The 22,340-nt window shown below is 39.8% G+C and overlaps 2 protein-coding genes across 12 annotated transcripts in view; both read left to right on the forward strand.

Moving 5' to 3' along the window:
• Positions 1-5,750, forward strand: part of ITPRID2 (ITPR interacting domain containing 2) — a 56,344-nt gene extending 50,594 nt beyond the window's left edge. For 8 of the 11 annotated variants that reach the window (XM_073306072.1, XM_073306081.1, XM_073306079.1 and 5 more), the window contains 2 exons: positions 3,830-3,954; positions 4,517-5,750. In XM_073306072.1, coding sequence (XP_073162173.1) covers positions 3,830-3,940 — 111 coding nt within the window. In that variant the 3' untranslated portion in view covers positions 3,941-3,954; positions 4,517-5,750. The remainder of the gene's footprint in view (positions 1-3,829; positions 3,955-4,516) is intronic. The other 3 variants (XM_073306076.1, XM_073306075.1, XM_073306074.1) reach the window with 3 other exon arrangements.
• Positions 5,751-16,460: 10,710 nt separating this feature from the next.
• The window catches only part of PPP1R1C (protein phosphatase 1 regulatory inhibitor subunit 1C), an 83,908-nt gene continuing 78,028 nt past the window's right edge, over positions 16,461-22,340 (forward strand). Inside the window, exons 1-2 of the mRNA XM_073304757.1 lie at positions 16,461-16,558; positions 19,445-19,505. Of these exons, the coding sequence (XP_073160858.1) occupies positions 16,478-16,558; positions 19,445-19,505 (142 nt within the window). The 5' untranslated portion in view covers positions 16,461-16,477. The remainder of the gene's footprint in view (positions 16,559-19,444; positions 19,506-22,340) is intronic.

The following is a 22,340-nucleotide window of genomic DNA, read 5'->3' on the forward strand; positions in this document are numbered from 1 at the left end:
TGCTCCTGTGGGAATGTGGACTTTTCGCTCTGTGCACTGAGCACAGGAATGGGAACCAGAAAGTTTTAATCCCAGCTCTGAAAATGACTCACTGGCCTTCAGCAGGTCACTTAAGGCTCAATTGTGGCTTTGCCGTGAACCCTGAGAAAGGGCAGCATGCAGTTGTGCTGTCCCAGGAGCACACCACAACCAAATTGTGACTCTCTGAGCCTCAGCCTAATACCTGGTCCCCAGTTGCTCCAGGATGTTGGGGGTGGGGAAGTAATCTGATCCAGCTCTATACATAGTACAGGTGTACAAATTACTTCCTCAGGCAGGCCAGTTTAGCTCCACCTACCTGTGTGGAAGGAAAAGTAGCAGCCCTAGGGCAATTGCCTTCCACCACCCTCCTTCCCCTGTGTTGCCACCCACAATGCAGATAGCACTGTTAGATCGCTTTACATCTTCAAAACACTGTGAAAATATTAAATATCCTTCACCCCACCACTGTGAAGTAGGCAAGTAAATAATAATCCCATTTTACAGGTGGAGAAACAGACAGAAGTGGGGTCACATTGCAATCCTAGCTATGCTACCAGACTTTGGGAGGGAGCGGGGAGGGTAAAGGAGCATGAGGCCCCCCCTTATTCATACTTAAATAGGCTAAGTTCTGAGCTCCCTCAGTTCTCCACAAAAGCACTGAAACTTTGTGCTCTGGTAGAAAAACTAAACAATGAAAATAAAGAATCCTTGAAGTTTTCAAACACCCAGAATTTTTCTGTGCCATTAAACTTAGATGGGCAGGAATGCTTACACTGTAAAATGGAGCACAGAATGGTAAATGATATAATACATGTTCTTGAGAGCATGACCTCTAGTTTGAGAAGAGACTGAAGGAATTTAATCTGTTTAGATCTGGGTAACTGCCTAACTAGACAAAGAAAAGAGAGAAAACTGCAGTACAATGGCTGGATACCAGTGTTAAAATTGAGTGAAGTACTAATGTTACAACAGGATACATCTAGCTTAGCTAATACGGAAAACACTTGGCAGTGCGTCAAACAGACGAGTCCAGCTTTCAATACCCTTGCTCACCCTAAATAGTACCTTACACCCATGAGTAGCCCCACTGAAGCAACTGGGACTATTTGTAGAGTGTGGCCCTATGCAATGTGAGTATGGGTTTCCCAACGTGGCTGTTAGTGAGGTACACCTGGAGTGATTGATTGCATCCTTGTATCTGTGATGAGCGCTAAGAAGTAGACATTTTGCTTCCTGCCATTGCACCAGGGAGGTTGAGATACTACCATTTACGCCTCTACATAGAATAGGAAGTAACTGTGTGGTAAATGGCTTTGTTTGTTTTGTTTTTTAATGGCATCCAGTAGAGTAGCTCAAGGAAAGGTGAGAGAAGTTCTGGAAACTGCCTACTTGATTCAGGTGACAGGACCAGGTAGAGACCAGGCAGCCCATTTTACCGTTCTACATTTAGTCTTCCAAAGAAGCCCTAATGTTGCATTTGTGACATCTCTATGGTTCTTTCGGCAACCAACTGTAATGTCATATGTGGGATTATGATATCATGGCCGGATGTTGTAGAAGAAGAAGCTGAGAGAGGAAGGAGAAAGTTATAATTCAAACAGTATGTAAGAGTAGTCCAGGAAACAAAGAAAAATGGAATCAAAGTATGCTGTTGTTTCAGGAAATGTTCTTTTCAAATGTACTTCAGTGTGGAAGTTTCTCTTTAAATCTTTTAGGTGATAGGAAATAAAAAAAGATGTACACTCTGAGGAGAGATTCATGGCATTTGTCTGAGTTTTCTGAGGCTTCTGAACATTCGGTGCAATGGCCTTTTAGTTCTGAAGACTAAGATCCAGATATGTTGACTTAGTTGGCCTGCATTCACTCCACAGGTGATGTTTGAACACATAACAAAGTTGCCACACAGTTTAACCGTTTTAGCAGCCTACTCAGGAGAGATTCAGGCCCAAAATCGGAACTGTTTTGAAGGTCAGGATTTAGGTGGATTGGCATAGGGGTGTCTGGAAGTTTTTTGCAGAGTCTGCAAATGCTACTGAATACCATTCATGAGAATCTTTCCATTTCATAAGCATTAAAATGACCACAAACTGAAAAGTATCATCCTTGTGTAACTCCATTGTTTGCACTGGAATTCTTTTTTTGTTGGAGAAGGAAAGGAAATCTATTAGTATGCATTCTTGGTATGCCCCTTCACAAATACTAAACCCATTGCTTATTAAATAAGGCCGCCCCTTCTGTATAGCCACATGATCTCATGTTGGGGAAGGAGAAAGTATGTAGTGTTTCAGAATATGCTTGGGTGGACTGTGGTGTATGGAGCTTTGACCAATAACTTTTTACTGGTTTAAAAAAAAAAAAAACACCTTAACTGCTAGCTCTGAGTAAATGAACTCACTCCCACAGAAAGGAATTCAGCAATGTTAAATGTCAAAGTACTGAACACTACTTGTCTTGTTTGATGAAAGTACAGTCTTGCCTCCACTGAAATATCACATACAGTGCTTACTTCTTGACTCTTAGATCGCAGCATTGTAAGAAGTGAAAATGGGCCCTTTATTATTCTGCATGTTGTTTAACAAAATTAAAGAAGCTGGTTTTTAGGATGATGATTTTTATTTGACTGTACCCTGGTGTGGGAGAATCTTAATGAAATTGTACTTTAATGAAGTTTGACATCCTATAAGCACCCCATTTGAATGAATGGAATATTAGTACATTAGATGGCTCAGGGAATTGACTGGTTATGTGAGATGGAGTCTTTCCTTCTGTGTCTCCTGTTCAAATCCAGCTCAGTTTGGTAGTGACCAAAAACTGTTGCAACCTTTTGGCTATTCGGTAGGCTGTCTGATTCTGTCCCTACATGCTTGTGTATTATATAATACAAAATAGCCACTACTATTGGCACTAGTGAGTAGTCTCAGAAGAGGCACCAAGAGATTAACTGGCATGGAGACTAAGTCTTTCAGCCTTACATTTTTTTTTAATTCATGTCAGATCCGTGTAATACACTGCTGTAGTACCACCTTGTCTGCTCATCATGGTCTCCTTCTTTTCCTTTACTGAAGCCTGTAGTGATCTGCTCATTCTCTGCTCCTCCCCATCTCCAACTGGGATCTTATTAGCATTAAATCACCTTTAAATTTTTATATGTAAGCCTAATTAACAGATTTTAATAGAAATTATGTGAAATAGCCTTTGCCAGCATAAGTAGTATTCCAATGGCAAACTGGTAACGTGAATGGGCAGGTGTTTCTCTGCTAAAAATAACCCCTCATGAATATTGTAAATTTGTTTCCTTGATTTATATTAAATCATGATCCTAGCCAAAGCCCCGCCCACCATTTAGGTGAACTACTTAATGAATTGGAGTGGGGATCGGGGATAGAGGTGTCTTTAGGTCTTGCGCACCTTCTCCAGAGATCTATTTACACTGTAAAGATTGCTCCATTTAGGGTGTTTTCAATGCATATTTACTAAAATTCTATTCTCACAATTGTAGGTAGTCAGGATTTTATCAGTTTTTAACCTAAAACTGGTAACCCTAGATATAAACAAATATAAATATAAACTGTCTGGAAAGCTACTTAGTCTACAACGCAATGATTTTTCAGAGTCTTTAAATTCAGATAGTCTTATTTTGCAATACAGACTCTTTTCCATCTGTATTGTTTAAAAACATTCATTGCTACTGTGGATCCTAGGACATGCAGCTAATATCTAATCTACTGTACTGTGCAGTTTTACCCTCTGCAGAGCTGTGTATAACTTAATGACCTTATAACTCCGTTTAATCTTTTTTTTTTTTTAGATCAAAGAATCTATTGTTGGTGAAATCAGACGGGAAATAGTAAGTGGATTGTTAGCAGCTGTATCATCCCCAAGTAGATCTGCTAATGCAAAGCAAGATACACAGCCATGAAACAGGTACTACAGGTAATTATTTTGAATTTTGCTGGATTGATTAATTTAACTTACTGAAATGGAACAACTGGCTGCAGAAGAATTTTTCATTAAAATAGAATATTTGTATTTTTAAGTGTTAGATTCACTTTTAAGGATTCTTGCACAGTTAAAATATAAAATCCTTTTATACAGCCACAAGAAAATTAAGTCTTACATTGCTCTTCTCCCCTGAAACCTAAACTACATCAGCTCAGTTGAAGTTTAATTAAAATTGGATGAAAGATATATGCCTAAATCTGTTAGATGGCTTTGAAAACTCCAGCCATCTGATAGTGATGGCCCTTAAACCTGTCAATTTTACTTAATATGTAATGTCCTTACTTCAGTATCTGCAGTGCTCGCTTATGCAGCTGTGTTTTCACTGTAGAGCATATCTTGACTATTGCAAATAAAGGCTATCTAAATAAATATACATGTTTAGTTATCTAAGCAATTGGCAAGTTTTAAAGGGACACCACTGTGTCATGCTCCTTCATGAATCTAGTCTTGCTCTTAAATTGTAGATATTTCATTGCCTTTTCTTTCTCCAAAGGGTAGGCATGTGGACCAGCAAAGCTGTGGAATTCTGCTCTTGGATGATGTACACTGGTGAAGGCATCCGTTTATGTACTTGGGCTTCACTACAGCTGCTGAGATAGGCTACTGTATACAATGCTTATTTCTATGATGCATTCCTTATTTTTTCTTCTTGAGTCCATATATAGTGATTTAGAAACTTTGCTTAGTTTACTACTTTCCATAAACTATCAAGAAAACTATGGCCATTTGAAAGACCTAATATTTATTTGTACGTCCCTATTGTTAATTTGTGTGTAGTTCATTTCTTTGTGGAGAGGTGTGTCATGAAACTTGATCTAACCAATTTATAAATAACTACATCTTCAGCCTAGCTTTTTTAAATAAAAAACACTGACCTCTATGAGGTATTTACTGTGCAATAACTGATTCACTTTGAGAGCTTGAAACAACCAATAATTGTTTCCACTGCTGTTACTTAGTGCCACTTCAAAAGAAGAAAAATTCTGTTGTAAAAATTTCTATTAACTCTTGGGGAGGTTACTACTAGCAGAGTGGTAGAATGATATGAGGTTACCTAAAACTACTTAAAGTTCTTACACTGAAAGCTTTATCTTTGTGCAGAAGATAACTTTATTTTGCTTCCTTACTAGTCCTCCCCCTCCTTGGAAATGTGCCTTATGTTAAACACTGTCTAGGTGTATGTGTTGACTACTTCTCAGTTATATCAAGAGAAGTTCTTTTCTGTCTTTTATTAAGCAAAATACAATAAAAAGACTGCTCTTGGAAAAGTAATGGGGATGTGCGACTTGGAGTGGATGGGTGACCTTGGTTGTATTATGGGGAGATTGAAGTAAATTAACCCCCCCACACACCCTTCACTGGTTGTATTGTAGCTTAGGCCATGAAAATGTATTTGTTCCAATGGATAAAATTGGAATTAAATGGGGTTCATATGTGTTGTTGGCTTTTCTTTTCTTTTTTTTTTTTTTTTGTGGTCAGATGGACGTTTAGTGGATGTGTAACACAATGTCTGAATGTTGCCGGGATTCTCCTTTGTGCCTTTGTCATTTCCAGCTATTAAAAATGTTTATATTGTGTCAGTCTCAATCAAAGAATTGTTAAGGTATAACAATATTCTATAAAAAGGCTTATCTGAAAGATTTATGAATGTGTTTGGAAGACGCACGTAAGGGCTGATTTTCTAAAACCAAGAATATTAAACCAATAAAATATTTATTTTGCCTACATATAGTCTTTGCCAGTGTTTTTTTACATTGATGCAGTCAGGTATGTTTTTTCATGTCATTTTGTGCATTCTACTTTTTTGCTTAAAAACATCGATTTTAGATCAAATGACAGTCCTCCTTAGAAAATGAGGACATGTGGACCAGAAGAGTAGCATCACAATAGATAACTTAAGTCTGGGGGCTGCAGAAGGCCTCATATGCTGAATTTACTGGACACTTAAGAAATGCGTGAGGTAAATCTAAGGGCACCAAGAACCAGATTTTAAAAGAAGTTCTTCACCCTGTAATTCCCATTTGCTATCAATGGAAACTGCTGGGGGCTAAGCTCTTTTGAAATTTGGTCCCACTGATAAATGTAGAGCATTCTTGAAAAGCCACCCTAGATGTTTACATGTTGAAATATAAATGGCAGGGCATAAATGCTGCCAGAGGGAGTTAGTGTAAGGATATAACTTGAGGTAAGGGGGCTCTGCTTTATTTCATAACCTGCATGTCCAAATACTCTATTTACATTTCAAAACTCCACTCCAGAGAACATCCAGCCAGAGCTTTGTGCACCCTTGATGTCAGTTTAAAAACACAAGAAAGTAAATTTACCCAAGCAATCGGAATAGCAGTGGACCACCTTCTTCCCCTCCCTTGCGTCACTCCAACTACATCTGACTATTCAGTAGACCCAATATAAATTAAAATTCCCACATCACACTCTTCCCCCAAACCAAATTCTCATCCCCAGCTGCATCAATCCCTTTCCAATGCTGCTTAAATGGCAGCATGCCTGGAATGTCAGCAAGTTTGAGCTATTTCAGACCAGGGTGGAGGAGAGCACTCCAAAGGAAAGGGGCTATCAGAGAGAACATTCTGACAGCAGTCCCCTCGCTTGGTAGGACAGTGTGATCTCTGCTGTGGGAGCAGGTCAGGGAGCGTGTGTTGGTCCTTCAGCTAGGAAGAACCCAGTCTACTTAGGGTTTGTAGGTCAGAACCTATACAAATGTGGGATCTCACTCGTACAGAATATGCTGTTTAACATTTGCTGGAAGGTGGAAACGGTACCAATTTTTCATTCTGTTGACAGAAGCCAGATTAGTGAGGTTCTGGTGCAATTTTAAATAGATATACTATACTAAACTACACAGAAACTGACAAGTAAACTGCTGCCTATAATCCTGATGGTACTGCCTTTAGTGCAGGGGACTGGACTAGGAGACCTCTCAAGGTCCTTTCCAGTCCTATGTTCAAAAAAGAACCAGATAAATTCATGGAGGATAGGTCCATCAATGGCTATTAGCCAGGATGTGCACCGATGGTGTCCCTGGCCTCTGTTTGCCAGAAGCTGGGAATGAGATACAGGGAATAGATCACCTGATGATTTACCTGATCTGTTCATTCCCTCTGGGGCATCTGGCATTGGCCACTGTCAGAAGACAGGATACTGGGGTAGATGTACCTTTGGTCTGACCATTCTTATGTTCTTATGATTCTATGAACTTCACCCTCTTTTAGGGCTATTGATCATTAATGTTTTCCAACACAATGGCATTTTTTAAGAAACAAGAGGTTTTTTAATATTCATAAAACTCACCACTGCCATCATGCAAATTAATCCTAACTTGTATCTCAACTTTTACTGACAACTTCTGCTTATGTCTTAAAAACAGCTGTCATTTATTACAGGAAACATCCTTTGCTTTGGTGCATTACCAATTGGTAATGCCACTTCAAATGTAATGGAAAAACCCTGACTTTGTGAAGGAGGATGCATTTTATTTTGTCTAAATGATTGAAATAGCTCCCGTTCATCATAAATCAATGTTGTCTTTTCCTGCCAGTCTTGCAATCTGATATCATATGCTGAGTGACACAATTATATTAACGGCTTAGTGAATTTATCAGTTAAATTCACCGTGAATACATTTGTAATAACTACCAGAGATCATTTCCAAAGCTTCCTTGTGATAGTGGCTTGATGACTGCTAGTCAGCAAAGAAATAAAACCAAGGGCTGATTTTTGCAAAACCACCTTAGGAATTTGGATGGGAACTGGGCAGCTGAATTTCTAAGGTGACTGCAAATCTTGGCCAAGAACTTTAGAGCACAGCAACTGCTACAGACTGGTGAGTGCTAGTGAAAAGACTATCTTAAGGCATAGCCATTATAGGTTAGGGCCCCAGCTCCTGGAGTCACAGGGTTACATCAGAATCTTGTCTTCCATTTTAATAAGGTAAGTTTCTAGCCCTCTTGGATGCAAAAGCTTTAAGATGTGACCAGAGATCAATTGATGCAATGATGTACGTACGTCTGAGTATTCGAACAGCCAGGAACAATAGCTCAAAAAGATGTAAACTGTCTCAGGCCTGTCTGCTCCTGGATGATAACACCACGACCCAGTGCTTCAGGGAGCACTGCCAACATCAACCCAGCAGATGACTCTGTTTGTGGCCAGAGGAGGAAGCTGGACCTAGCCTCCTCCCCCACCCCCCAGGTAGATATATCTGAGGTAAACACTGTGAAGGGCTCTCTACAGCCATTTCTGCTGCCTCTCTGTGAGGGAGAGGAGGTGCCCCTGCTGCTGCTAAGGGGTGGGGAGGCAGGGAAAGAGGACCCTGCTGCTGTTTTTACCATTGCTTATAGTGGGAAGACTGGGCCATCCTGTTGCACCCCACTATGCCCAAAGATGAGTGGTGGCAGGCTCCTCAGCAGCTTAGTGGTAGGTTCTTTTGTGGGTTGGCTCTTAATACTCTAGAGTTGGACACAAGAAGAGGTTCCCCATGTCATGAGGTGTCTAGAAGCCTGGGTTGCTGTAAACCAATCCTGGTTGGTGTCTCTTCTGACAAGAGAAATTAACTTAGATCCTCAGTGACCTAGTTCAGCCATTGACAAATGTGAATCAATCTAGCCTTGTGGGGCAGTGGCTTTTGTGTTTAAAAGCCAATGGCTTTTGTGAACTACCAATCAAATGGCTCCTGCTCAAAAATCTAGAGCTGGTCAGAACATTTTGGATTAAATGAAATTTCATCTAAATGTGCAGTTTCATTGAAACAATGAAATTTCTACTGGGATGGTGTTTGAGATTCAGGGCTCTCTGTTCACTGCTGACCAATTCCAATAAAAAACCTTGGCTTTTCAGGCTAAAATCATCCATTTCAACAAAATTCTGTTCTGAGAAAACTTTTGAAAGCTTTTGTTTCGTTCCAATGTGGAATAAAAAATTCTGAAACTGCAAAAGTTGTCCCAAAATGGCACCGTCGTCCTCCAGCCATCTACAGTACAATATAACCTGTATAGTTTTATTGTCTTCAGCACTCTAAGCATAACAACAAATGAAACTATAGCATAATATTTGATGCCCAATGAAAGCAGACAACCAGATTTTACTCCAGATTGACATTGGTATAATGGAATTCAGAATCTGGCCCTTAGAATGTAACTCGATCCAGTTAACAGTGTAAAATAAACCCCAGCCACAGTAGTGTAATGGTAAGCACCATGGCATCATTTTAAAAAGACGAGGAGCAAGGAATTGGCAGTCTGAAAATAACTTGTACACAGCACACCTCTGAGGTAGATGTTTCCTGGGGTAAAGCACCATGCGGTAGATTTACCTATTTTACAGATATTTTTCTCCCTCCCCAACAGCCTAAAGGGGGAGGACCAGCTCAGTGAATTTATCTACATACAATATAATGGTTAGTAATTGAATTACTGTAGTAAGAGGACAGCATATTGAAAGCTAAGCATTGTCTGGGCATGGGAGTAGCTGCTTTGCTGAGTATGAAGCATTTAGCAGTGGATGCCAGTCTTATAGTTATTTCAAAAACAACGAAGGTTAAGAAATTATTTTCTGCTTCCCTAAAAATGAGTTTATTTTTCAAAATATTGCTGCTATCCCTAAGTGTCTTACTATGACTCATTTGTGTATTCTGCAGTTGTTCTGTTTTATTTTTCTATAAAATTACACATAGTCATTTCCATGCTTTTATTTGGACATAGTAGAGAAACGGAAAATGATTTGGGAGGGAAATATCTTGTGCTGCAGATGAGACAGTGACTAGGCTAATTCTAGTTTAAGAAAAACTTTTAAATATGCATAATTAATGAAAAGGCTTGCCTTTTTCTTTGCAGTGGACAAATGAATACCTTCACAAACATACCTTCATATGCTGACACTATGATCATGACAAAATGCAAACAATGTAGCTGATTTACTCTTCTGAGAGAGTGCAGCAAGTGTTTGTTTATGAATGGGTGCAGTTTTACAAAGACTGGTACCATGAAAAGCAGAGCAAGGAGATGTGGTTTTCATAGCGATGTTTAAAACTCTTGGGGTTTGAATTTTATAAAGCTCTTGAATTTGAATTGGGGAGAAGAGCTGGGTTGATTGTAGTACATGCTTTTCATTCAGTTAATGGGAATATAGGCTATTAAAAGCAGGCAAGTTATGTTGCTAAGAGTTTGGGATTTCTGCCTCCATTCTTCAAATTTCTTCCAAACTGTACAGGCCCACAGCTTGGGGCTTGATCCTGCACATTGTAGGTGAGGAGCATAACACATTTTAAAAAAACAATACAGCAGCCTGGAAGTGGTGTCTTGTCAGAGTCCAATGAAATCTCAAAAGTTCCAATGATTTTGAAATGGCTTCAGAATTTGGTACCCTATTGTTTGTAGACTCTGTATCCCAGTTTACACTCTGAAATTGTGGTAGTTTCTCACTTGCAATATTTGCCAGTTGTATTTTAACCTTAATATCATAAAAAAAAATGATTGAAAACAGCAATGGGAGCTCAGTTTTGTATCTGCATTGTTTAATGCAAAGATACAATGTAAAATTTTGTATTAATGATTTAGTCTGCACTGGAGGTAATATGACTTCATTTTAAGTCTGCATTGACTGGCAACGTGGGTTTTGTTTATTGGAAAATACATTAGGTTTACTATTTTCTCACTAATGGACAAAAATCTATCATGATTTCCTGCTGAAATAAATATACAAAACTAAATTACCAATATGTTAATCTCTACAATGTTGAAATATAGTCCTTAGTAGACATGGGTCTTTTGGCTGCCTAATGAGTCTGTGTCTCATTTATCTAGCTCATTTCCTATAACCTGGCCTTGCTGATTCTGCAGACGACAGCAGAAAGCATTTATCAGTAAATGTTTGTATATTACCTGACAGCCTGGAGAGCTGTTAATCCCAGTAAAATGACTTTAATTTAAAGATACAGTATCAATTCTTAGCTATCAAATTAACATTACTGTAAAGCTGATTATTATTTGTACTCTCCTAGGAATTATTCACCCTCACCCAAAGACCTTTAATAAGTAGAAATAGCAGTTTATGAAATGAAATTTCTATTAGGCTAACACATGAATCCATGTACTCATGTGGCACATAGGTATGCATGAATATTGTAGTATAATGGAGAAATACTGGAGAAGGAAAGACATGTTTCAGGAGAGACCCGACCAAGCTGCTACTGGACAAACAAAAGCCTCTTGGCACGTAACACTGGCCTCTGTGTATGCTCAATACAGATTTCTGTCTTACAACTTTGCCGGCCTGCTGCAGCATTTATTGCTGCCAAAACAGACGCCTTCTGCTCTACATTCTCACTTTGTCAGAGTTTAAATCCTTTTTTTTTCCCCCACAGTGTTTCCAAAGTGTGATTGGGAACAAGTCTGAGTGCTCAGCTTCTTTTCTTTTTTTTTTTTTTTTAATATATTTGTGTCTGTTTAGTGATTATAAAAATGCCAGATTGAGAGTCCTGGAGTATGAAATCTGTTTATTCACCGGCCAGGTACAGCATAGGTAGCAGTAAAGCAGGCTTTCCTGCACCCATGCTGCCAACATGTCCCCACGCCTAGAGGGATCATCTGTAGGGGTGAGTAAGTAATTTATTCTCCATGTTCAGGACATAGCCAACAGAGGAGGGGGTTGTGCTGTGGCTATCCATGCACTGGGCATTAAAGTAAGACTCCAGACTCATATCACAGGAACATTTCCTTATTTGCTAATACAATGTTTGGATGGAACATTAGAATAAAAGGACACAAGGGGAGAGAAAGCATAAGGCTTTACAAAGCCAGCATAAGCCCTAGCCGAATGCCCCCAAACCTCCTATTGTGGGAGCTTGCAGCTGTGCAAAATGGCTACAGCTTTCCATGCACTTGGGAACTGCATTAAGGGTCTATCATGGACCCGAAGTGGATAGTTCTAGGTATGACGAGAGAATGGCCAGAGTACCTGACAAGGAAACTGATTCACCACCTCTTTGCAAGGGCTCCCACTAATGGAGCTGCTACCAAGCTACAAAGCTGTCCTCTGACAGGAACCCTGAGAGAAGGTACAGTGTAAACAACACCTGCCCTCCCTCAAGCTGAATCCTCCCAGCAGTACAAAAGACCTTGGAGGTTCACAGAAGTGTAATTTATACTTCCCTGCATTGGCTTCAGAGAAATTGGATCATGCTCCCTGGAGGTGAAGCCTTGAGGACTGTAATTTTCAAAGTGGTCCTTGCTTTTTCACTTTACCAATCTGGTGTCTAAAAATCTTGAGTCAGAGAAGGCTCAAGCTGAGAAGATAGGATAAAGGTCAGAGGAAGGGTCTGAAAAGAGACCTGAGGACAAACCCCTTTAGGGTTGCAGTGTTTAAAGTTAATTTTTGCTGAGTTTCATTTTTAATAATATGGAGGGGCCTAAATCTATGGCTAATGCAACTTCGTCTCCCAAAAGAATAAAAACATGTCAAATGAAAATCATAAAGATCCATAGAGCTATCCAACTTTGATAGCTTGATTACAGTAAGGGGCACAAAAAAGTCACATCCAGTATGCAGGTTCACAGCTTCAGTATAAGAGAGAGCACAGATTGGGAAATATCCTTAAACTAAATGGTGATTTTTGATTATTGAAATTTGTTTTTTCTTTTATTGGCAGTTTTAGCTGAATCATGAAGGAAACTAAAACAGTAAAGTACAGCTTGAATACTAAAAACAGCAATCAGCTGCTGAGCTAAAAGATTGGGCAGTGCTTAGGTATACTTTCAGCTCTAATCCAGGATACCATGCAGGCCATAGAAAATGCAAGTCCTCTTTGTGGACTAAGCGCCTGCCTGTGATCTCACTGACAGTGCTATAAATTACGGGTAACACTGATGAAGCCGAGGAGTTACACAGGTATATAAGAGCTCAGAGTCAGGTCTCCCTACTGGTACGAATGTTTCCTTTTGATCAACTCTCTGCTAACTGGGTATAGGGCTATTATTGTATGTTCTACTTCTTGAAAACCCCACTAAGGTCCATTTAAACTCCCAATTCATAACACCTTATGCTACAATATGCGATAAACCTAGATCCTAAGAATAGGTTCAGAGAGACAGAGCACTACACTGGAAAATTACTGAAGGGGTCTGATAGGGAAAGTGGCAGTGTCATACTTAGGTAAGAGGGTTGAGTCATTTAGATACTAATCATTTTGAGAAGTGGTCAAACCCCCAGAAATGTACTGGACACATTTACTTCCCCAGGAGAGATGAACACAGACCTCAGGCTCTGTTCATCACCTCTCCTTCAGTCTCACATATGTGACCGATTGACCTTTTTTTTAAAGTGAACATAGAAATTGCCATATTGAATCAGACTGGCCTCCAGCAGTGGCCCCTAGCAGATGTTAGAAGATACTAGATCTCACTTAAACATGGTTTTTCCTATGCCAGAGTTTTCAAAATGAAATAGTGGTTTATCAGATATCGGGGTGTGTTGGTTAATCTCAGAATGACTTTGAGCCACCTGTGTGATGCAGCTGCAAAAAAGGCAAATGCAATCCTAGCATGATTAAGGAAAGGCATAGATAAGAGAGAGAGAAGTATTAATGCCTTAATACAAGGCACTGGCATGACCTCATTTGCAATACTGTGTACATGTTCAAGAAAGATGAATTCAAATGGAACAAGTACAGAGAAGAGCTATTAGGATGGTTAGTTGAATGTGGTGGGGGTCTATATTATGAGAGGAAAGGGGAAGAATTTGCCTTGTTTAGCCTAGGTTCAGAGGGAATTGGATTGCTCTCTGTAAAGAAGTAAGTGTGTGTGTGTGTGTGTGTGTGTGTAAACACCAGAGGAGGGTGAAAAGCTATTTAAGTTAAAGGATAATGTTGGCAAAAAACCACATGGGTATTTATTGAAGGTCATCAATAAGTTCAGGTTGGAAATTAGAAGATTTCTAGCCCTCAGAGAGTGAGGCTTAATAGATTCAAAGTCAAGTGGGACCATTGTGATCATCTGGTTTGGCCTCCTGTATAACACATGTCATAGAACTTCCCAAAATAGAACAGTCTCCCCAAAGAAGTTTTGGGGGCAAACAACTTACTTAGATTTAAGAAAGCGATGGAAAATTTATGAGTGGGATTGTGTGATGGTGTTGCTTGTGATGGTGGGGGAAAGGACGGGCAACCCTGGGTGTTCCTTCTCGTTCATGTCTAATATTCCTAAAATCTTATGAGTCAGGGCTTCACAGGTCACCTTCAGGGGTAAGTGAGGAAGTTTTTCCCCCAGTGTATTCTGGGTTTTTTGTCTCCTTCCTATGAAGCATTAAGAGATGGCCTCAGATGGAGATGGGACACTGGACAGGGAGGGTCAGGGCTCTGAGGTGATACTGAGCATTCTCTCTCCGGTGTTTGGTTGGCTAGTTCTTGTTCACATTCTATGGGCTTATGACCCAGATCCACCAAGGTATCTAGGCTTGAAATCAAACAACACTCTGAGGAAGGGAAGTACCGTTATCCCCATTTTTGAGATGGAAAACCAAGGCACGGAGAGACTAAGTGGCTTGCCCAAGGTCATGCAAGAAGACTGTGGCAGAGCAGGGAATTGAACCCAGATATAAACTAATGCCCTACCCACTGGGCCCTCCATCATTACTTTCCTGCTTGAGGTAAACATCCAAATCCATGGCCACAGCATGAAGTTACTGTATTGTCACTTATATACGTCTAAGCCAAACAGATGGTCCATTCCTGACTTTCTGATTTATGATTGTGTTTAAGGATAGTATGGCTTTTGGTTACCTCTAGTTCTGTTTGTATTTTCTATATGTTCTAACTCTGCTCCATTGAAATCAATAGTAACATGCCCATTGACTTACATGGGAATAGAGTTAGGCTAATGAAGCATACTTTTGAAAATCCCAGCTGTGGTGTTAAAACTCAGTCACAGCTCCAAGCACCTCTGAATTTTGGTGATGTTCAAATGCAGCTGAACTCTACAGCTTCCCCCCCTCTCTATTTCAGTCCATTACCTCAGATTTGAATGCTGTTAAACTAGGGGGAAATTCAGATCTGAACTTTGCAGTACAGACCTACCTTTGGTTAAAAATTAAATTCCTTTAGTCCTTGGCTTGAACTAAATTGTTTCCTCACTTCATCTTGCAGTCACTCTCCTTCCTTTTCCAAATCATTCACAGTCACTCCATGTACCTAATCTAACTGTCCTTCATTCATTCTCCAGCCCTAAACTACATTAATCTTCATCCTACCTAAAGTTGTTCCAGTATATCTCTGAGCCTATGTCTTCTTTAAACTGTTGTTCATTCCTCATCTCACTCTCTCTCTTTCTCCCTAGTTGGTGGCTACACGCCACAGGAGACCAACTGCATCATTTTCAGCTTCAGGCTCACACCCACTCCTTTGCTCCATGAACTGTCAGTGGGAGTCTCTGGCCATAGCTGCAGTTTTTAGCCCAGGAAACGTTGCAACAGCTACAGCACGCCTCCATTCAGAGGTCACATAATCCAAGCAAAGCGGATAGCTCTGGTCACTGATTTCTGAATATGCTCCTCCTCTACTGTTTTTGTATGCCGGTGAAATGCGGAGTAAAAACAAATTAGATTCACAAGGTATTATTATTGCAATTATTTATCAAGCTCCTGCTAGATGCTCTGTAAACTTAGAGGAAGACACAGTCCTTGCTCCAAAGAGTGTACAGTCCGAAAGCTGAGACTGACAATATAGGGCTGGCCCACATAATTCATCAGCTAATGGGTCAGGATCAAAGAAGTGGAGCTGTTTATGTAGAATTGTCACTGAAAAGCTTCCTGGAAGAAGCATGTTTTAAAGAGGGCTTTGAAAGAAGCAAGGGGAGCTGTTGGATGCACAAGAGGAGGGAGGCATTCTGTAAATACTATAAAAGAGACAGAATTATAAAATTCCACCCAGCTCTACTGCTGCCTCCACCCCCAAAATCACAAAACTTCCGGATTTGTGTTCATCAATAATTAAGGGCCCATCAGCAATACTCAGAGGGAGCTTACGCTGCACTTCTGAGCAGCCAGTTAGTAATGTACAGCGGGTAGATCCTCTTTTTCAAATCCCAGGGCACTAGGCCATGCAAGGCTAGTATTGCATTTTCAATTAGCTTCTGAGTGAATGCTTGGCATATGTAGAAGTGACCTGGTACACAATTAGCTTATTGTTCCTTTCAGCTTTGTGCGGAGAGGATCTGAAGGATTGGAAGGCGGGTGGGGGGAAACAGAGCCAGCCAGAGGCATCACTGTGGATATGGAATAAGGGATTGCTCAGCTCCTGCAGATTCACTTGCTAACTTGGGAGTTACAGCTGTTATTAGGAAGCATTCAGTGTGGCTTTAGGGAGTGCACCAGGGAATAATCACTGAGGTGACTCTCTGATTTCTTGTAGTCTGGGCTCTTTTCTCTTCTGAGTCTCCTCATCATTATTATGGAGCCAAACAGTCCTAAAAAGATCCAATTTGCTGTGCCATTATTTCAGAGTCAAATAGATCCTGTAGCAGCTGAACAGGTAAGGAAGACAGGTATCTTTCACTACTTGGGAGACTGGGTGTGGGATGACACTAGGTAATATTCATGGCCTAAATTCTTCTCCAGTTTACGCTGGTGTAAATTTAGATTAAATCCATGGAAATCAGTGTAGTTATGCTGGGATAGCCAATGTAACATAGGGCAGGATTTGTCCTATTGTGAGAATGCACATTTTAACTCGCACAGGTCTTTCTAAGTATATATTAGTATTTGACTTTATTCTTTTAACATGTTTTGCACAAGAGATAAGCACACTTATATGAATACATAATTTCGAGCTGAATCAATATGGGAAAATTAGCTGAAATGTATTGTTTCATATACAACAAAATATACATTTGATAATTTGTGTTTAAGGGGAATATTGCACAGCCTGGTTAGGAGATAGCCTGCTTGCAATTTATTTTGGTGTTGGAGCAAATCATTTAAATGCTGAAAGATAGTAATTTATTGAGTTATTTCCCCACATTTTAAGACTTTTCATGCTGAATATTTTAAATCACTGTTAATGTTTGCTAAGTATTTCATGCATAAGTATGTGGATATGGCTATATGTGTGACTATATATACATGCGCACACTCAAAAATACAGCTATACTGTACAAATATATATGACAGCCGAATCTGACTCGCCTGTAAATTTATATACTGTCCAATCCTGCATTTATTACAGGCAGACCTCTCATTAGTTATACGTATAGATACAGATGTGTAGAGCTACTTCTATATATAAGGAATGATACCATAAAATCCTAGAAGACAGAGGTGGATAATACCCATGAGTTGGTTTGTCCATCTCTGTTACTATATCATTGTTCCCCATTGTACATTTACTGTTGTTTTGATATGTCTAGTTTTAAATGATACAAAAGATGTAATAAGGCTTTGACAATTCCACTGTAGAGTGATGGCAGTGTAATCATTTACATCTGGAGGACAGACATCTTGTTTCCTTATCTTCTGATGTAATGTCTCCTAAGAGGAGGCGGGCTTTGTCAGAAAGAGATGAGTTGTTGTTGGCGGCCATGGAGGAAGGGGAGATGGAGGAGGGTACAAACAAAGAACTTCCTGAGGCCTTCAACCTGCCCAGAGATGGTTTAACTAAAATATATATATAACTTTGAGAATGATCCTTCTATTAACTTGAGCAAGACCTGGTCCACCACCTTTTGAAACCAATGAAAGTTATTGCCTTCAAGGACTGCAGAATTGGGCTCTTAACTAAATTCCTGTGGGCTATAAAATATTATGAGCCAAGTTCTGCCCCACATTTATGGGATGTCCTTTTGATTATGTTGTACTTTTAATTTATGGGATAGGTGCCCTCTAGTTTTATTTTAGATGTTTGAAGAAATTACATCAATAAAATCTGGAGTAACTGTCTGAACCTTATTGAGTTACTGTGGATTTCCCCCACTAAGAGCAGAATTGGGCCCTAGCTATTTACGATGTTCCCTAAGTAATTAAAAAAGGGCCAACACATTGACACAGAGATTATCTCAAAATGGTGTCTAGGTTAAATATTCTTGAGTACACTATTATATTCCGCTGCATAAGTGCCAATAGCCTGGGGGCTGTGATATAAAGTTTAGAAAAGCTTTCTTCACTAATACGTCCATTATTGGAGACTATTCCAACATCATGTTAGTTAATTGTCTAACATTCCTGTTGGATGTTAATGGAACCACAAGAGAACTTGTGAAGGTTTTAACTAAAAAGAAACTCATACAATGACTATTCAGATTTATATATATAAACAGCTGCAATAGAGCATGCTTAAGAAATTTCCTTTTGGAAATATTAGTATTAAGGTATTTTTTTTAAAAAATTGCTTGGAAATAGGCATTTTTTTAATGTTCCTGTATACACTGACATTATTTATCTAGTTATTATTTCTTTGCTCTGCTTATATGCTTCACAGTCAGTGCAACGTCAATGACAGGGTAAAAAAAGAGATTTAAATTAATCATTGTTGGTGATAACTATGGCAGTGCTAGAAATCCACGCTCGCATAGCAACTTAGGTTCTTTCCCAGAAGTAGAGATAAGGGGTTATATTTTCAAAAATACCTCAGACTATGTCTGCACTGCACACCACTTGTGGTGGCAGGTAGGGTACGTGTAGATGCGTGTAGCTGCCTACCACTGTGAAAAGCAGGCTTTGTCCACACTGCAGTGTGTAACTACATGCATCAGTGAAAAGCTCTGACAGGGGGAAGGCAATGGGGAAAGGCTTGGTAGCTGGGAGCTGCTGGAGCCTTTCCCTACTCCCTTCCCCTTGCCAGAGCCTTTCCCCATTGCCAGAGCCTTTCCCTGCGGCATGCAAAAACTCCAGCAGAAGGGATGCAGCAGGACACTAGACTGCTACAGATAGCTGTGTAGATGGGAGAGGTATTGTTTGGTGAGTAGAGCGTCGTGTCGGGTACTTACCCACAGGGTTCAGGGATGGTGTATCTTTGTTCCACTTGCCTAAGCAATGCCTCACCATCTATACTGCTATTTATGCCCATGCTAGTCGGGTGTGCAGTGCCTGAACTTTACATGCTGCCGGAAGGAGTGTGCAGCGTAGACATACCTTAAGCGACTCAGGTGACTTGGTCTTTCTCTGGGGCTTGTACTCCTAAAAAACACTGGGGTTTTTGAAAATCCCACCCAATGACACTGATCCTGCAGTATGTTGCACCTGAATTGATTCTGATCATTATTACATTCACAGTTATGAAGAGAATATTTTTAAAGTTGTTTTCCGTGTGCTTGCTTTTGCCACTTACATTGTTCAATAAGACTCCTGACGTCTTGTACTTTGTTTTGGATGTAGGGTAGTGGGTATCTTTAATGGCTCTGCTTGGGCCTCTGTTTTTTCACAGATCAGGAAAAGAAGACCCACACCAGCATCGCTAGTTATTATGAATGAACACTCACCCCCAGGTAAGTAACAATGTATCTTCTAAATCACAAGACTGGGGTATGGGAACAAAAGGCCTGTCTTTTGCAATATGGTTTTAATAAATAAGTGCATTCAAAGAAAAGAAAATCAGGATTAAGCTCACAGCGCTTAATGCCAGATCATGGGCCATACGTCTGTTCACAGCAAAGACCTATGAATCTATGCAAATCCTGACCCCACTCGAGTCAATAGCACAACTTCCATTGACTTCAGTAGGGCTAGCAATTCCCTACATGTGAATCTCCTTGTTGCACATGGAATGAGGGCTCAGTTGCCTCTGTGGGTTGGGGGTGGTCCCAGCTGCCCCTTCCACACACCCTCTCCTTCATCAATGGGATGTTGTGGGGAAATCTGTGGAGTTAAGTTAAACTAACAGAGTTCTTGGTCCTCCAGTTCCTAGAGGAAACCAGGTCAGTTGCAGTGCAGAACTTAATAACACTAGGGGCTACACGGTAGGAGGGCCATTCTCTAGTTCTCTGCTGAAGCATATAGTGTCTCTTCTCTCTCTGCTGTAACCACAAAGTCTTTGTGGAGCTTGTCCTCTCACCAAAGACTCCCCTCAGAAGTTTTCCTGGGAGAGTTGATGATTTGGGGCCAGGACATGCTTAGTCACATACCTGTGCCTCCACAAGGCTGCTAAAGCAAATCTGGAGTTTCTAGACCAAGCCATTTTGGAGACACGATGAGCCAAAGAAAACACTAGAATTATTTTTAAGGAGTAAGTCTCAGCAAAATCTTCAAAATATCATAATTTAAAACTCTTTATCTGTTTTTATTTAATCAAACTTCCCTGAAAAATGGCCTTTGGGTCAGATGCAGCATGCACAATTTTAGGATGATCAGTTTCTTTTCTCCTCTGAGGTGGGGGTTAAAAATCAAGCTTATAATGGAGAGCTACCTACCTACGGAAAGATTAGTACCACTCCATAATAAAGGCCTGTCAACAGAGTGAGTGATCCAAGATTAGCTCAGTTTACTGTTACTGTGCCATTACTGTAATGCAGTTGACAAATTTCCCAATCAGTTTTCACTATTGCCATTTTAAAAGCTTTTTTGAAAGATTTCAGTCCATTTACAAAGGTTGATTTCCAATTTTCTATAAATGTAACTTTGCATTATTCCTGCTGACAAATTTTATGCTGTAATTTACAGATTAGTTTTATATAGGAGTGTGTTTAAATTTCCATTTAATGACAGAGGGCCCAGTTACCATCTTTGCTAACAATGATAGTTCTTTACCCTGTGAGAAATCCCACTGATCTCAACAGAACTGTGGGGTATGGAACTACTCAACATGAATAAGGGTAGCAGAATTGGGCCCATGAGTAACATATATACAAGAAAAAGAAATGGTTCTCCTAAAAGTGATATCTTGCTTCTAGTGAGCTATAATTCCACCTCCTGAAATGCCATTTCTGTAGATAACACTTTGTGAGTAAGTAGCAAATTAGTCCCATTATAAATAAGGATAATAATAACAGATCCTCTATACCAACTGGGATCATAAAGGCCATAGTTCTAGCCACTGGTTCTACAATCCACAGGGTAGGAGAGCAAATAAGAACCTAACCAAAGATCAATGGGTATTCTCCTCTCTGGAAACACACAAATGAATTGGTGGGACGGGTTTGTTAGACAAATTTCTAGGTGCATTAGTAAACATGGAATCATAAGAGTCTAGAAAAAAACCAGCTGGATCTATTTTCACTTTTTGTGTTACCAGTCCCCTTTAATATTATTTCCCTCTTTAAATGGAGGGAAATCTCCTTGAGCAGTTTTAAATATAATTCAGATTTGTTCTCATTGCCCTAATAGGTTGTTTGCTGTCTATACTTATAACTAGTCTCTAAGTAAAGAAATTCCATCTCAGTTCTTTTAGGATTCAATCTTTCAAGGTTCTGAGCACTTCCTGAGAAGTGCTGAGCACCTTCAGTTCCCATTAATGTCAATGGTAGTTGAGGGGTGATCCTTCCAGAGCTGTACACATAGGTATTCAAGCCAGAATACAGTGGCTATGCAGCTCAAAGTAGCCACACTACCCAGAAGGATCTGGCTCTCAGTCTCTAACCTTTCCCTAACTCAGTGGCACACAGCACATCAGGGTTGCTAGGCCTTAATTTAAAACAAACTCACCTTGGCTGCTGTCCCATATTGCAGTTCTTTCTAAATAGACTCATATTTCCTTTTGTAAACAGAGCCCTGTTGCAGCACTAAATCAAAAACAAACAGAGAATAAAGACACCTCTCCGATTTATAGAAAATGTTATTGTAAACAAATCGGTGCATGCCTGTTATCTCTTTTCATACAATGCTTACAATACAACTCCAAATAAATCATTTTTTATTACTATTTAGTACTGCAGCAAGTATCAGTGAAATTTTAACCATGCAATGGAAAGAACATTGACACACTCAAATAATTGGCACATGAGATCATAGCACTTGGCTCATTCTTTGGTTAAAGTAGGCATGTATCTTATTTCTGATTTTTTTTGCAAAGTTAGAATTATTTTCAAAAATGAAGTCTTAAAGCTTTCCCAGAAACGGTATGTCTTGTTACAATTGTGTGTATATGAATGTATTTACATGTGAATGCTTGATGTGTGCGTGTGTATAGTGGTGTGTGTGCACATGTGTATGATTTATGTATGTGTGTATATATACATATAGAGAAAGATTTCTTATATATTCGGATGTGAGTGTGTATATGTGCAAGTATACAACCCTCCCCCCTTATTTCTATATAGAAGCCTCACTATTTGGTTTGGGGGAAGGATGCTTCTAAGGGTTAGGAGTTCCGATTTAGATGTGCTTTC

Source organism: Lepidochelys kempii, chromosome 11 (assembly GCF_965140265.1).
Source record: "Lepidochelys kempii isolate rLepKem1 chromosome 11, rLepKem1.hap2, whole genome shotgun sequence".
Lineage (NCBI taxonomy): Eukaryota > Metazoa > Chordata > Testudines > Cheloniidae > Lepidochelys > Lepidochelys kempii.